General features: G+C 45.9%; 2 protein-coding genes across 2 annotated transcripts; both read left to right on the plus strand.

Moving 5' to 3' along the window:
- Positions 1-183: 183 nt before the first annotated feature.
- On the plus strand, positions 184-10,512 carry LOC123182355 (protein RETICULATA-RELATED 5, chloroplastic; the record flags this gene model as incomplete). The annotated part of the gene is given in 12 exon segments (XM_044594891.1): positions 184-721; positions 2,119-2,328; positions 2,683-2,943; positions 4,036-4,122; positions 4,219-4,275; positions 5,596-5,804; positions 6,755-6,884; positions 7,272-7,796; positions 7,931-8,038; positions 8,236-8,781; positions 9,256-9,378; positions 9,887-10,512. Coding segments are annotated over 12 exon segments (2,977 nt in total), but the record flags the coding sequence as incomplete, so codon positions are not given.
- A 255-nt stretch (positions 10,513-10,767) lies between these two features.
- Positions 10,768-13,520, plus strand: LOC123182352 (aldose reductase). The gene is made up of 9 exons (XM_044594889.1): positions 10,768-11,011; positions 11,137-11,187; positions 11,280-11,353; positions 11,468-11,555; positions 11,825-12,031; positions 12,116-12,187; positions 12,308-12,367; positions 12,457-12,633; positions 13,288-13,520. The coding sequence occupies exons 1-9, from the start codon at positions 10,868-10,870 to the stop codon at positions 13,375-13,377; spliced, it is 963 nt and encodes a 320-aa protein (XP_044450824.1). The 5' UTR covers positions 10,768-10,867; the 3' UTR covers positions 13,378-13,520.
- The last annotated feature ends 3,338 nt before the right edge of the window (positions 13,521-16,858 follow it).

Genomic DNA, 16,858 nt, shown 5'->3' on the forward strand with positions numbered 1-16,858 from the left:
CTTCCTCGACGACGACGAAGACAACGAGGAGGACGACGACCACGCGCCCCCGCCTCTCCCCGCTCCGGCCGCCGCCGCGAACGGCGGGGCGGGCCCCGAGTTCTCCCGGATCACCGTCTCCGACCCGAAGAAGCACGCGGAGCCCGTCTCCGGGGCTGCCGGCGTCATCCCCGGCTCCGGGAGCTACTTCTCCTACCTCGTCACCACGCGCCTCGCCGACGGCGCCGCCGAGGTCCGCGTGCGCCGCCGCTTCCGCGACGTCGTCGCCCTCGCCGACCGCCTCGCCGCGGCCCACCGCGGCCTCTTCGTGCCCGCCCGCCCCGACAAGAGCCTCGTCGAGGGCCAGGTCATGCAGCGCCACGACTTCGTCAGCCAGCGCTGCACCGCGCTACAGCGCTACCTCCGCCGCCTCGCCGCCCACCCCGTCGTCGGCCGCAGCCCTGACCTCCGCACCTTCCTTACCGAGCCGGGGGCCATTGCCGCCTTCCAAGGCGAGGCGCCGCGGCACTGGACTACCACGGTGAATGCTGCCATCCCGACGGTCCCGGCCAAAGCTGGGAGGGACTTGTTTGGGATGTTCAAGGATTTGAAACAGACCGTCGTCAATGGGTTGGTCGCAACCAAGCCACCTCCTGTGGAGGAGGAGACTGATACAGAATTCCTGTCGCACAAGTCCAGGCTCGAGGACTTGCAACAGCAGCTCACCACGACGTCTCAACAGGTGTGTGTGCCACCGTCAGCTCTCTTGCTTCCCATTATCGTTCATAGACAATCTGCACTATATCATGTTAGGTTGTATATCAAAGTTCAAAAGTAGATCAACCAGTCTCATATAACTTAAGTAACATCAATCTTATAGGAAGCTGTTACTTGCTTCATACTTTTATCACCTAGGGAAAATCTAATTACCAAACGGTCTTAGTGCATGACCATCTGAGCGTCATTGATGGGAGGATGAATATCAAGAGATGAAGGGGGAGGGGGAGGGAGAAGGGGAAGGAGCAGGAAGACGGAGTGGGGCCTGACCTCAACTCTGACCACCACCGCAGACGGGAATACGCTGCCCTGTGTTTATTTCTTATGCGTGGCAGCACAATTAGCACTTTATATAAATTTATGTACTGTTTAGAATTTTTAAACTCATGTTCGTAAGATGGTTTCTTTGAATTCCTCAAGCTAATTAGCTAAACAGTGGCTCAAATTTCACAACAATTTTTTGTGGTGGTTATGATCCCTGGCCATTTTTACTTTTTTAGATCAAACCCTGGCTATTTTAACTTTTTTAGATCAAACCCTGGCTATTTTAACTATTATCGGCATTTGATAGTTTTAGGTTTTGCCAACATATGTAGTCATAGCAGAAAATTCTGACACTCATTCATGGGCGATCATGTGATCTGTTGAAAGTTCCGATCTCCAGTTCATCTCTAAATATTTAATAAGGCATTTGATAGTTTAAGGCCTTTACTAACTTTGATTGATATAGGAACCTGCTGCAGCCAACAAACATGAACACACTTTCAGCGGCCAAATAAAATTTCTATATGGACCATCTTACCTTTATTTTTCTAATGAATGACTAGGTTACTCTGATCTAGATGTTACTTATCTAATTCTCCGGTTTGTAAAAGAATGAAAATTGAGTTTACTTTTCCGTTGAGTTGACAAATTGGCCTATCAGAAGTAGTGTTACTAGGCCCGGCCTTGCCACCGACCTGGTTAAGGTCTCTTAGGGCTACTGGTCGGACCACATATTTTGCTTATGTATAAAATGGTATGTGAACATACATGCATGATGTTTTATCAGAGAAGTAGTAACATATGGCATTCACCTTATATGCTTGGGGAATTTATGACATCTAGTAGATAGCATGACATATTGAATGGTTGTCTCCAAAATAGTGCAATGTCAAGTTCTCTTGGTAAATAGACTTGTATATATAGATAGAAATGTGCTCCATTCCACTTTCTGGTCTTCCTTTTTTGTTATCTGCAGAATTAAGTCTCGAAACGCCAATTCTGTTCTTGCGCACTCACAGTTTTCGTAAAACTTTTGGAATGGTATTTTCTGGTTCATGAAACTACTATTGTCATCTTCTAATTTTGCATGTTATATAGGCGGAATCACTTGTTAAAGCTCAGGATGATCTTCGAACAACTACAGCTCATTTGGGAATGACATTGATTAAACTGGCAAAATTTGAAAGGGAGCAGGCAACATGTAATTCCGAGAGAAGACGAGCTGGTGTTATCCAACATTTTGCAAATTCTGTTGTCAAGTTCAGCAGATCTCAGGCAAAATTAAATTCTGAAGTTGTACAACAGCTGGTACGTCAATATGCCACAAACTCAAGTAGACATGAATACTCCCTCCGTCCCTAAATAGGTGGCGTATAAATTCAGTTAATAAGTTAATTATTTCTAAGTTAGACCAAATATATGGAAGAAACTATCAACAACTACAAAATTCAATAAATATATATGAAAATATATCTAATGGTGGATATATTGATATTGATTTGCTATTCTCATATTTTTGTATATATGTTTGGTCAAACTTAGAAGACATTGGTTTTTTGACTCAATTTATATGCCATCTATATGGGCACAAGGAGGGAGTATCGTATCTTAGAATTTCGTATGTATTTTTATCATAACAGTGAATTATTTATGGGTATGCAGGATACTATCCATGAATACTTGGAGACGATGATATCTGTTAATCATGCATTTACTGATCGTTCAAACGCTTTACAACATGTGCAAAGTCTGTCAGCAGATCTGTTTTTCTTGCACACTAGGGCAGGAAGACTTGAATCTGTATCATCAAGAGGTATTGGGCAGGAATGGACAAGGTACCAGAAGATAGAGGGATTGAAAGAAACAATAAGCACAAGAGAAGGAGTGAAAAACCAAGCTCTTAGAGAATATGAGAGTATTAAGGTAAACTGCCAAAAATTGTGAAGTGATATTGTTCTTTTGGAAAACTTATGGAGCATGAAGTTATATGGGAAAACGGAAAATCATATAGAAGAAAATAAAAGCTTAAGACAAATGTTCTCATTGGACGGTTTATTAATGAAAACTGGCGCACAGTTATAGTTTCTAGTTTCTTTAACTGCACGTCCTCAACCAAGTCTGTTGACCAAGATAGTACTCCCTCCGTTTGTTTTTATAAGACGTTTTAGACAGCTAGCTTTGAACTGTTTTGGGCACTGTCTGAACTTTCTAAAACGTCTTATAAAAGTGAACAGAGGGAGTACATGCTAGCATAATTATCCTAAAGATTATATTCTTTTGACAGCTACACGCACAATCGAATAATATTAGGCATGAGTAGCATATTTTTGAAGCTTCTAAACATTATAAGAGGCATTGCTGCTATGTTTGTGAATACAAAATACCAACTAGAAGACCAGTTTGTTCAAGTCAAGTCATTATCCTTCAATATTATGTCGTTGAAAATCAGAATAAAATTTAGGATTACCGTCACCATGATGTGGGTTGGTAGCTAACATGTAGTTAAACTTTGTTTGTTCGTAAGTATATTCTGTCACCTTTTCTGGTTGACACACTCCGCAGGAAAGCATAGCTACAGCTGAGATATAAATACAAAGGAGGGACGAGTTCTAGCTAGTGAAACTATACATGCTAATCCGCATATAATGTGTTAGTTGAGCTATTGCTGTTGCAAAAAAAAAAATTGTCTCTTCAATTTTGTATGCATACTAGGTTTTCTATGATAACATATTCCTTTGCTTTTAAGAGATCCCAAAGGGTGGTCTTTGTCTTTGTGCTAAGATCCTGGGAGTGGATCATAACATATGCGCGTCTTTTTTGGAGTTTCAACATGTATTTTCAGGGTATGCGGACAATGGTACAAACTGTAGGATCATTTTTTGAGTTAGAAAATGGTGGAGGTTGATTTCTTGTGTGGAGTTGGGAGTGTGTGTTACTGAATTTTGGAACCATACTGCATCCATAAGAATTATATAATTTCGCCCTTCCGCCATTTACCTTCTCTATTGAATGCAGGAAAATAACATGACTGAAATTAAAAGATTTGACAAGGATAGGCGTCGGGATCTTATTGAGATGCTGAAAGGATTTGTTGTAAACCAGGTATGAATATATTGCACTATTTTGACTATGAAATGTGTGGCAGGAACTGCAACAGCGTCGTTGAACAAAAATAACCCCTTTGATATGAATTGGCAGGTCTCATATTCGGACCATTTTGCTAATATGTGGGGAAAGGTCGCAGAGGAAACTAAAGTATACGCGAACAGGAGCAACTGATGCAGGCATGCAGCTTTGGTGTACAGTACTAGTATAGCAGTGGATTTTGCCCTGACTCCAACACCGGCACAACCTTTCCTTTGTTCTCTCCAGTTTTGCCATTGTGATGATGCAACAATTGCGCGATAATTTATTGCGGCTACCTGGTCTTGTTATAGACAATGGACTGAAAAATGAGAGGTGAAACAGGAGTAATATTTGGTTTGAGCGCACGATCTTTCTCTCTTGCCACGGTGAAATATTTTGTGACACAAAAGAAGCATCTGGTTTGCATCGTGGCAGTGGCAAACACAACAAATCCAGCTTTCACACGCTGCCGACTGCTGACTGGGCTGGCTGGCGAGCGTGTGGCTGGCTATCTTTACTTATCCAAATGTGCATTTGGAGACCACAGTTGCCCACATGCACTTTTTTTCTTCTCTGCATACCCATTGCCAAGTTTGGGAGTCGCGTGATATCTCCGCTCTACTAGTATTTCCCTCGTCGTCTTGTGCACATGTCCAGTAGGAATCGCGTCGATGTGGATGGCCGGGTGCCAAGCTTACATGATGCGGCTGAGGAGTGTTCAACCATTGAAATCCTACCACCGTCACAGATTCAACTGAGTTTATCAGCAAAATAGAAGTTCTCTTTTTGCTAGTTTTGATTGAAATCCCACAAATTGCCCGTAAAGAAATCTCACAAGTTAAAACATTTTAGACGAAAAGCACTGCCGACATACGGTTTTATTTGCAAAATTAATAAAGCTCCAAATTGCCAGAACACAAATTCAAATCAAAATCTAAGTGAGTTTATCCATCACCACAACCACAAGGGAAGAAGAGAGTTTCACTAGACTACGCACAAGAGATCGTTGCTCCCCCGCCCCCGCGGCCGCGGTGCTGCCGGCGAAGCGGAGCTCCGAAGATGACCCACGCGCCGCTCAGAAACGCCGCCGCCTCCTTCAAACCGCTCCTCCCGTCTCCCCGCTCCCGCCTCAGCACCAAGCCCCTCAACTCCGGCGCCTCCCCCTCCTCCTCGTCTCCTCGTCGCAGCGTCTCCGCCTCGGCCTCCTCCCGCCGCGACTTGCTCCTCCTCATCCCCTCGCTCGCCGCCGCCTCCGCCGTGCTTCGCGCGGCCCCCGCCGCTGCCGCCGATGACCAGGCGTCACCCCCACCGCCTCCCGCCGAGTCGCCGGCCCCCGCCCCGCTGCCCCCGCCGAAGGAGAAGGAGCCCGATGGCGACGAGTCGGCCGTGTCGAGGGTGTACGACGCGACCGTCATCGGGGAGCCGCAGGCGGTGAGGAGGGAGGCCAAGGGCCGGGTGTGGGACAAGCTGGCGGCCGCCAGGGTCGTCTACCTCGGCGAGGCCGAGCTCGTGCCCGACCCCGACGACCGCGTCCTCGAGCTCGAGATCGTCACCAAGCTCGCCGCCCGCTGCGCCGACGCCGAGAGGCGCATGTCCCTCGCGCTCGAGGCATTCCCCTGCGACCTCCAGCAGCAGCTAGACGACTTCATGAGCGGAAGGTGCGCTACACCCCCCCTATACAATTTTAATCAAAGTTATCCGGAGAATTGCTCCCGATAAGAACATGGTTCACCTGTTCTGCCTGCTTGACGCTTGTTGGACATTACGGGCTCATGTTATGGTTCATTGACGTCTCATTGTCTGAGCAGGTTAGTGTGCTCGTAGTATTGAACTCTGATCTCTCTAATTTTCCGTCATTGGAACCTACCTGTTGGCATAATCTGCCACTAGCAAGCCGTGTGATAAGATTGTAAGTATCAGGCCTGAACAACAGTGCTTGAGATCAGTTTGGGTAACACATAGAGCTTGGGACCACCAGAGTCATAGACTGATAGACCTTATTCAAACTCTGGTGCTTGTTCTTTCTTTCAAAAAAAAAAAAACTCTGGTGCTTGAGATCAGCTTGGGTAACACATAGAGCTTGGGATTTCTCTATCTTTGCTTGGAGCGCCGAGTAGTGACGTGGAGCTGTGGACATGTCTGTACCTTTTTTATTTGTTGTGGGACATGCAATGCATTAAATAACTACCGGAATATCATCGTTAGCCCTTCTACCTGGCTACTGTGTTCCATTTAATCTGTATTTTGTTCACAATGTTTATTTTGAACAGATGAAGTATACTTCTATTTTGGGCCTGAGATGAAATATACTTGGTGTCCACTTAATAGATGAATAGGCTATGTCCTTTTCTCCTTAATACCTTATCGTTATTATAAGAATGATGGAAGTTATATGAGTTACATCTCTGTTTCTAATTAACAGTGCAGTTACCGCAGTATTTCTATCACAATTAACGTTATAGGATTTCAATGCTGATGGAGCATAGTTGAAGTAGTAACATTGATCTCATCTTCATGAGAAAAATCTATTATCCAGAAATGAAATGCATTCTTGAGTGAGACCTCGCTTCATTTTTTGTGACATTTTAGAAGCTTATGCTTTATGTAGGATTGATGGCAGCATCCTGAAGTTGTACACGTCGCACTGGCCATCAGAGCGCTGGCAGGAGTATGAACCTCTTCTAAATTTCTGTCGTGATAATGGAATTAAGCTTGTTGCTAGTGGAACCCCACTGCAGGTGATTGATAGCTTCTATATTCTGTTCACTGTATTCAACACTTCGCAGGAACTTCTAACATTTTATTACCAATACCATTGTGCACCAGTGATTCAAATTCTTCTAATTTCCTACACCTGCAAAGTTTTTTCCTTGATGCCTATGTGTTAATCTTATATCCATACTTGATTGCAGTTGTTTTGCCACATCCTATGAAACAGTTTTTTCTGTAGCTTGCCGCACAACTGCTTTAGCAGGCATGGGCGCCATTGAGTACCTAGACAACTCGGCATAAATTATTGAATGAGTCTAATTCTGAAAACCATGATACAACTTGCATACTGTTATGTTGTGCATACTTTTTAACCTATGAATATGAGTAGAATTTAACGTTCCCTTATTGAGTAGGTGAAAAGAACTGTCCAGGCAGAGGGGATTGGAGGCCTTTCGAAAGCAGAAAGAAAGGAATATGCTCCTCCAGCAGGCTCTGGCTTCATTTCTGGTTTTAGGTCTGGCCGGTCGTTCATAGAGAATATTACATCAACTCGTGACTCTCCTTTTGGTCCGAATTCATATTTATCAGCACAGGCAAGAGTAGTTGATGATTATACCATGTCTCAGATAGTTATGAAAGAACTTAATGGTAGAGATCCTCCAGGGCTGCTAATTGTTGTGGCGGGTGCAAGCCATCTTATATATGGGTCACGAGGAACTGGTGTTCCTGCCAGAGTATCTAAAAAGTTGCCGAAGAAAGGCCAAGTTGTGGTACTACTTGATCCTGAAAGACAGAGTATAAGGAGGGAAGGTCAAATCCCAGTTGCTGACTTCTTATGGTATTCAGCGGCTAAAACTTGCACCAGAAATTGCTTTGACCGTGCTGAAATTGCTAGAGTTATGAATGCTGCTGGCAGGAGGCCTGAAGCTTTACCCCAGGTATTTAATGAAAGCAGCCACGGTCAGATCTCTGTTAGTAAAAAAAACTTCTGTAGCCAAAACATTTCCTTATCGTCGCAGAATTGGATTTTATATAGTTTGGCTAATGGAACTCTTTCACTGAACTATTGCAGGATCTTCAGAAAGGAATAGATCTTGGAGTTGTTTCTCCTGAGATATTGCAGAACTTCTTTGACCTCGACAAAAACCCTGTTATGACTGAGCTAATTCACCGATTCCAAGTAAGAAAATATTTCGTTAATTCTGTTTTGCTCATTGGTCCTTTCCACCTATATATCTTGTTAATTTATCTGATTGGTGTTTCTGGAAATCCTCTTTGAGACTTTGGAACACATGCTGTTCTTGATTTCAAAACAGAATAACTATTGTATAAGACTCCATTATATAAAAATTCATTCAAGCCAATCAACTGTTGCAGGGTTTCCGGGAAAGATTGCTCGCAGACCCAAAATTCCTCCAAAGATTAGCAATTGAAGAGGCTATATCAATTTCAACCACTCTACTAGCACAGTATGAAAGACGGAAAGGGCGATTTTTTGAGGAAATTGACTATGTCCTCACCGATACTATTAGAGGGTCTGTCGTCGATTTTTTTACAGTGTGGCTACCTGCTCCAACTATTTCAGTGCTTTCTTTTACTGATAATGATTCTGGTCAGAGCTTGGGCTTTGTCAGAGGCCTTTTGGGATCATTGCCAGATAACGCGTTCCAAAAGAATACCTTTGGTCAGAACTGGAATATGAACCAGAGGGTTGCCGCAGTAATAGTTGGTGGTTTGAAACTTGCTGGTGTGGGGTTTATTTCTAGTGTTGGGGCTGGAGTTTCCTCAGATCTCCTGTATGCTGCTCGAGGAGTGCTGAAACCTTCTGTGAGTGTGGGAGCAGGGCGAAAGAGAGCTCCTGTTTTGAAGTCGGCAGCTGTTTATAGTTGCTTTCTTGGAACATCAGCAAATTTGCGGTATCAGGTAAGTTGTTGGAGTAACTTAGTTGCTTTCAGTTGAAAGGTCTAGGTTATGTTTTGTTGTGGAAGTATGAAACCTCTACCTCAAACTTACAGCTTTCTGCCTGAGTGATACCCGAGGTCTGTAACTAATCATCATTAACCCTAATTAGTTATATTGATCTTTTGAGTTGCACAAGTAACTATAGTTCCTGGCAGTTGGTTATTGTTGAGATGTACTGCTTATACATAACCTTCTTTGTGTTTAAGTCTTGGTATGGGAAATTGACACATTCTTGCTTATTTGCAATCACTCAATCAGTGCTCCAGAATCTGTAATATATGCAATATATTTTGGTATATTGGCATGTTCCGCTGTATGTAAACTAAACCCAAAACAAGACTTTCTGCATTTAAACGAGTCCCAATGGACCTACTGCCAGCTTATTTGTTCTAGGACAATTTATCTAATTTTGTACTATGTTTATTTATGTTGAAGATCATTGCTGGCTTATTGGAGCATCGACTGGGAGAGAGCCTGGCAACTCAGTATAATCAGCCACTTCTTGCTGGTCTCTTGTCCTTTGTAGCAAGGACAGCCAACTCATACTTGGGAACACAGGTTGGGCACCATCATTGCTTTGGGGTCAATTAGCATGTAAACATTCTTTCAGTCCCTAAGGGCATCACAGACAATTTATGCCAAATTTGCAGTTTCACAGTTGTCTCAACTAAACAACTTGCAACTTTTCCACAGTTCTCAGCTCACAGCTCACACTTCACAGCTGCTCTTTTGAAATCCACAGCTCAACCAAACACACCCTAAGATTTGTGGTGCTGGTAGCATACTGTAGTCTCAAACTGTTTACCCTAAGCAAACAGAACACTAAAGAGTAAGCAAACATAAATATTTCATTAGAAGGAGAAGGGTGTGGTTAGCTCATATTGTTGTGAGGAAATCATCAACCGTTCATTACATTTCATACTTATTATCGGATTGTAGGAAGTAATCTGCATACCTTTTGGATTTTCCAAGCAAGCGATATGTTTATTAAAAAAGGTCCCTAACACTAGCACATGCTGGTACTTCTGCCTTTCTCCCTCCTCACTTACTACTATGTTTGCTGCAGCAATGGGTTGATCTTGCTCGGTACACTGGAATACAGAAGATTCAGGAACAGCTTCCTTCTGATGAGGTCACCGCGCCACCTGAAACATCCCAGTTAGAGGACGGTAGAACCGATGTACAGAACCCGGATGAGAGCAGCAGCAGCAGCAGCAATGCGGACCGATCGAGTGATCCGACCAAGTGATTTGGTCGCTTTCCGTGGGCTTCAAAGTCCACAACCATATATGTATATAGGTTCAAGACAGCGAAAGGAATCTTGTTGCTACGATGCTGAGCCTCTCACTCTTTGATCGGCCAGGATGGACTATTCATACAAGAAAAAACAATAAATTACTGCAGTTAGCCATTTTTTCTAGGGTAAATATACTCTTGTAGATTGTACTTTGTACTCCCTCTGTAAAGAAATATAAGAGCATTTAAATCACTATTTTAGTAGTCTAAACGCTTTTATATTTCTTTACAATGGGAATACATATGTAAGGAGAAGACGATGAGTGTCTAGTGGATTAATTGGCATCAGCAATTACGGGTTTTGAGTTGTATACTTATATACATTTACGGGTTTGGCATAGGCCTCTACCTGTTACACTCAAATCTTTCTGCCTGCTATAAAGCCAGCTTCCCTCGTAATCGTCCAGAGAGACGGCAGGTAAGCAAGTTCGTTCTGGCACCATCAGCTAAGCCACATTTTTTGCTGTGTTGCTGGCCACCTATATGGGTTCTGGCGAGTTCTCCCAGTGCAACCCGTGCTCCATGCACCGTGGCATGGTGACACACATGCACCCTAGGCGGTGACCTCCCGCCATCTGTCCATGGATGCCGATGTACGTGGCATCTCTTCCTAGAACTCTCCATTTCTATATATTCGAGCGCGAATGCCATATCTCCTTCCGTGGAATAAAGAAGCTGCCCACGAACACTGGAAAGAAGAAGAGACGTGAGAAGAGAGGAGAGGTTTGAGATTCAGAAGGCGTGATCATTCATGGCGAGCGCCAAGGCGACGATGGGGCAGGAGAAGCAAGACCACTTCGTCCTCAAGAGCGGGCATGCCATGCCGGCCGTCGGATTGGGCACCTGGAGGGCTGGCTCAGATACCGCCCACTCCGTTCAGACGGCCATCACCGAGGTATATATCGCCATGCCCTTGCTTGGGTTTTCAGATACAGTTTTACACCACAGAACTCTGGCTAGTTCGCTCGGAAATGACAGTAGGGTTATGTGATAACCTGAGTGTACGTATGATGGCTGCAGGCTGGATACAGGCACGTGGACACAGCTGCTGAATACGGAGTAGAAAAGGAGGTATGTACGTACATCATTATACCAGTACCCCGTTTCTGTACTGTACTAGCCTAGCTAGCTTAGTAAGCGTGTCCATCAACTACTGAGTTCAGGTCGGCAAAGGGCTTAAGGCTGCAATGGAAGCTGGAATCGACAGGAAAGATTTGTTCGTCACGTCAAAATTATGGTACGCACGTACTTATGTGCGGAGTCGTAGATTGTCGTTCGACGACAGTAACTTAACTTACGGCGTGTTTCGAGCATCTGAATTTTGATCGATATTTTGGGCTACTTCCTTTAGGTGCACGAACTTGGTCCCTGAGAGGGTGCGGCCAGCATTAGAGAACACGCTCAAGGATCTGCAGTTGGACTACATCGATCTTTACCATGTAAGAAAGATAAAACCAGTGCATGATTGTTGCTTTGTCTGGTAATAAGGGACAGTGTAGTGCTTAACACTGCTTATAGTTTTACTATTATCTTGTTCTTTAGTTACTGGTTCAGCTTATGGATACAGTAATAATTATGCCATTGGCGATCTGGAATCGGCAACCTAGATGTGGTGCAGATCTTGTCAAGCTTAAGCATGTAGTATTTCCTGTGACACGCACTGCATACTGACATGCGGAAATTTTGAAACAAAAATGAACGAATGTAGATTCATTGGCCATTCCGGCTGAAAGATGGGGCACACAAGCCTCCGGAAGCAGGGGAGGTGCTGGAATTCGACATGGAGGGGGTGTGGAAGGAGATGGAGAACCTTGTGAAGGACGGACTGGTTAAGGACATCGGGATCTGCAACTACACCGTGACCAAGCTCGACCGGCTGCTACGGTCTGCAAAGATTACACCGGCCGTGTGCCAGGTTGTGAACTCTCAGATTTGATCGCTCGTCCGGCATTCGCTAGAGTCACTTTTTTGACCTTGTGTTTATTTACTTAACTGACAGATGGAAATGCACCCTGGTTGGAAGAACGACAAGATTTTCGAGGCCTGCAAGAAGCCCGGAATCCATGTCACCGTAAGATGTCTTAGCAGACATTTTATTCGCAAAACAAAAGCGCTTAACGGTATTCTTATTTCAGTAAAATGCATTGGCGGTCACTGAACTTTGTCTCGTACTCTTATTTTCCTTGTGCAGGCTTACTCCCCATTGGGTTCTTCAGAGAAGAACCTTGCGCATGACCCGGTTGTCGAAAAGGTGTGTATGTTCAGAAATCAGAACATAAACGGCTAGTTTTCAAATTAAGTGTACCGTGTAGTGGCTCAACTCAAACCATTGAACTGCAGGTGGCCAACAAGCTGAACAAGACCCCGGGGCAGGTGCTCATCAGGTGGGCTCTGCAGAGGGGAACGAGTGTGATTCCCAAGTCGAGCAAAGACGAGAGGATCAAGGAGAACATCCAGGTGTTTGGGTGGGAGATCCCTGAAGAGGACTTCAAGGTCCTGTGCAGCATCAAAGACGAGGTGAGGGATTGTGACACTTATTCTCTCTTGATCACACTGCAAATGGTGAGATGAAACTAGAGTCAAAATTTCGACACGACTTGGAAATTGGAATACAGCCAGCTGCTGCGTTTGAGTGGCAGTTTAGCAGTACACCACCACCTGAATCCGGATCTCGTTTCCTAGAAAAACTGCATGTCTGTCACCCTAAATATGGTACTAGTAACACAGAAACACTTGCCGCGGTTGGTCGATCTGTTGGTACTCCATATGTTTAGTCGTTTCTTCAGGGTATCTTGCAGGCAGGCTAGTTAGATAAAACCAGTTTAGGCCCGAGAAACGATTCCAGATTGAGCATCTTTCCATGGGTTTATTGTGCCAACTACTCCCTCCGTCCCAAAATTCTTGTCTTAAATTTGTCTAGATACGGATGTATCTAATACTAAAATGTGACTTGATGCGTTCGTATTTAGACAAATCTAAGACAAGAATTTTGGGACGGAGGGATTACTGGTTAAATACCCCTACTTTCATTCTAAAAACTACAATTCCTGTCGAGTTATTAGAAGATGATTAGTTCCTCAAAAAAAAAAAGATTAGCCGTACGTTTTCCATCTGATGTGATGTAAGCATGCACGTTGAATGATCCCCGGTGCTTTTTTCTTTTTGATGCAGAAGCGTGTGCTGACCGGGGAGGAGCTGTTCGTGAACAAGACCCACGGGCCGTACAAGAGCGCATCCGAAGTCTGGGATCACGAGAACTGAGCTGTGCCGAGCTCCATTAAGCATGCTGAAGAAGCGCAGATGATCTAAGCAGCGGGTGCTCTTTCCATATGCTCTGTAATACAATAAGCACGGCTGTGTACATATATCCAATAAATAAGAACGAACGGCGCTTCTTCCTCCTCCGTGCTTGGTGTGGTTTTGCATTATTTAGTCGCCTTCACCGCCGACGATACTAGCATGCTGCTGTGTACGGAATCCGCGTTCCACTCCAACCATGCATGAGTCGAGATTTGGTGTTTTGCATTTGGCAAGGGATCCAAATGTGAGGAGGAGTTCTTCTCGGTTTTTGCTTCCCAACTTCCTTGCGCATGAAAACCTACAACAACGACATGGGAGGAACAGAATGCAGCTGCTGCTGCGTTCGAGTGGCAATTCTACACCACCTGAATATGGATCTCGTTCGGCAACCAAAAGAATGTCACCCTAAATACAAAAACACTTGCACATGAACCGTAGCATTCAGATGCCGCAATTGGTCGATATGTTATGTTAGTTCTATGTACTGCATTTTTTTTGAGACACCTATATATACTGCATATGTTTGGTCAGTTCCCTCAGGGCATCTCGCAGGCCTTTTATAATATTAGATACACCAGTTTAGGCCCGAGAAATGACGTACAGTAATATTCCCTCGTTTGAAAATATTTGTCATTAAAATGGATAAAAAATATGTATTTAAAATTAAAATACATCTAGATACATCTTTTTTATCTATTTTGATGACAAGTATTTCTGGACGGAGGGAGTACGTAGTATATTCCAGATAGAGCATGCATCGTTCCATCCGTTTACTGTGCCATCTACTTGTTAAATACAGTACTCCTAGACTCCTAGTGCACTTTGAAAAACTACAAATCCTATCGAGTTAGAAGATAATTAGCCGTACGTTTTCTTCTGATGTAAGCACGTTGGATGGTCGCAGGTGTTTGTTACAGAAGCGTGTGCTGTGCTAACCGGAGAGGAGCTCTTGGTGAAAAAAGACCCATGGGCGCGCATCCGAGCTCTGGGATCACGAGAAATGAGCTCCCACCCATCATGCTGAAGAAGCGCAGATGATGATCCAAATAACGGGTGCTGAAGAAGTGGAGATTATCCGCATGCTCTTTCCATATGCTCTGTATAAGAGCATCTCTAGCAGACCTTGTAAATCTTGCAAATTCACGTAAGTCTGGCGAGTATACGGGCTCGGTTCAATTTTTTGGCCAGAACAGAGCCCGTATACTCGTCTGGTCTGTAAATTTTTTTACCGTGGCCCGTAAGCCGCCCAGCAGAAGCGGTATATCTACGGGTTTGCGGGGGGTACGGGTCGAAACCCTATCCCTCCGCCGCCGCGTTCCACCGCGATTCCCCACTGCCCCCTCGCATTTCTCACCGTCGGTGAGACCGCATCCGTCTTGAAACGCCATGTGGAGCTTCGGCCGCGGCTCCGGTGGTCGCCGCGACCCCGAGCGCGACCGTCGTGTCCGTTCAGATGGCGCGAGGAAGCGCGGGGCCAAGAAGTGGACGAACCGGGGCCTCTCGCCGCCGTCGAGGTTCCTTCGTCGCGAGACGAAGGAGTACTATCGTCAGCAGGCCGCGGGGTCCTCCGTCGCGGGCTCGAGATCTGCCGGGTGGCTCACCCACGTGGCGAGCTCTTCCTTTTCCGGCACGAGGCTTCTCCCCGTGAAGAGGGAGTGGTCGGAGGAGCTGCAAGAGCCGCAGGAGCCCGAGGAGATCGGGCGCCGCGGCATCGTTGGGCCCGAGGACTTCGTCCGCCGATGTCGACGCGGTCGCGGCCGCCATTGCCGAACGCAGCTTGCGCGAGGAGGCGGAGCGCCGACGCCACCACGAGGAGCTCGAAGACCTCGTGTTCCAGCAGGTGGTCGCGGTGAACCTTGCCGCCAAGGAGAAGGACGACAAGTGGTGGCGCATCCTCGAGGAGCAGAGGGAGAAGTATATCGACCTCGGCAGCTCCGACGAGGAGGATTGAGCTCCTCCACCGCATCGTCCATGGCCGCGAGCTCGCCGCCGTGAGATCCCCATCCCCTTACTACTAGTAGTGAATGTAGTATGTAATATGAACTAGTGTTTTTAATGAATTAGTGTTTGATCATGTAGTATATGTAGTATGTGATGACATACTATGGTTGCAATTTCTCCCGTGATTTTTTTTTAAATTATGCAGTTTCATATACGGTTTCTGTTCTGTCACACACGTTTTCGACTCGCAAACGAGATCTTCGACGACCTGTAAACGGCTTATGCGGGTCAGGATTTTGCGGGTCAGAATTTTACGGGGTCTACTAGAGATGCTCTAAGCACGGTTGAGTACATACATTGGCACTACCACTACGGTTTTTCCATGACCCTTCTTCCTGCATGCTTCATGTGGCTTTGCATTTATTTCTCCATGCTACCACCAGTAAGCATGCATGCCGCTGTGATGTACCGTTGCCGTTGTTGCGATTCCAACCATGCAAGGCCGCCGAGATGAGATTCATCAGCGTGCTGCATTTGGTAGGATCCAAATGTGCTGTCGCACTCTAGTCTAGAAAGATTAAACCACTGCTTGGACCACTGAGAAAACGCCTGTAATCGTGCTTAATCAAATGGAACGAACGCAGGTGCAGGTGCTAGTGGAATTATAGTACGTAGAGATCCGGGCTGTACCCGTGTACGGTACAGAGGTCGAAAGGACGGGGCCGTATGCATGCACGGCCATGTTGCACGGCTGTTCTTCACTCTAATAAATCAGATTCGAGTACGGGAGAGGAATTTGTAGACGATGGCCACATGGCGTGCCCGGGTGGGGCCGGGAGGCAGTGGCTCAGTGTTGACCGACATGGCGGCAGGGTCGCCTCGCCCAGGTTGGCCGGGCACGGGCAATGGTGGTGGTGGTCCAAGGAGGAGGGAGGAATATAGGCTAGGCTCGAGCCCAAATGAGAGATTGGATCTTGTGGCCGGGCGCCCGAGGTGGTCGGTGGCTGGCGCCGTGGTAGCGACAGAGGCGACGATGCTCTCCGAGCCCATGAAGCTTCGCGGCTGCTTCCTGCTCGGCTACTGCCTCGCTCGCACGTGAGACGCCATGGCGCCATCTGCCGCTCTTCTCGAGTCGGTCAAGCACGTTTGCATAGGCCGGCCGGTCAAATTCACGAGCTCGCGGGGTTCCACGGCCAGGCAATGCGTGCTCAGTTTTCATGTGTTATGTAACGTTTTTTCTATAAGTCCATTGATAGAAAAAATTAGACCAAGTACCAAGAGGTGGCACATCACATGCCACGGGCGTGTGAACATGGCACCCGGAGCAGAGAAACAAGGAATGCTCGGCCCAAGCGGGAAAAACACAGCTAAACTTGCCGTACTAAGAGGCAGCTCGAACCAAACCAACAACTCCGAATCCATAACTGAGGACACCGCGAGCAAACAAAAACAACACCTTCACGAAGGTGAAGGACTCCGAGAAGCCGTCGCCGTTCGATCC

This window comes from Triticum aestivum, chromosome 1D, assembly GCF_018294505.1.
Source record: "Triticum aestivum cultivar Chinese Spring chromosome 1D, IWGSC CS RefSeq v2.1, whole genome shotgun sequence".
Lineage (NCBI taxonomy): Eukaryota > Viridiplantae > Streptophyta > Magnoliopsida > Poales > Poaceae > Triticum > Triticum aestivum.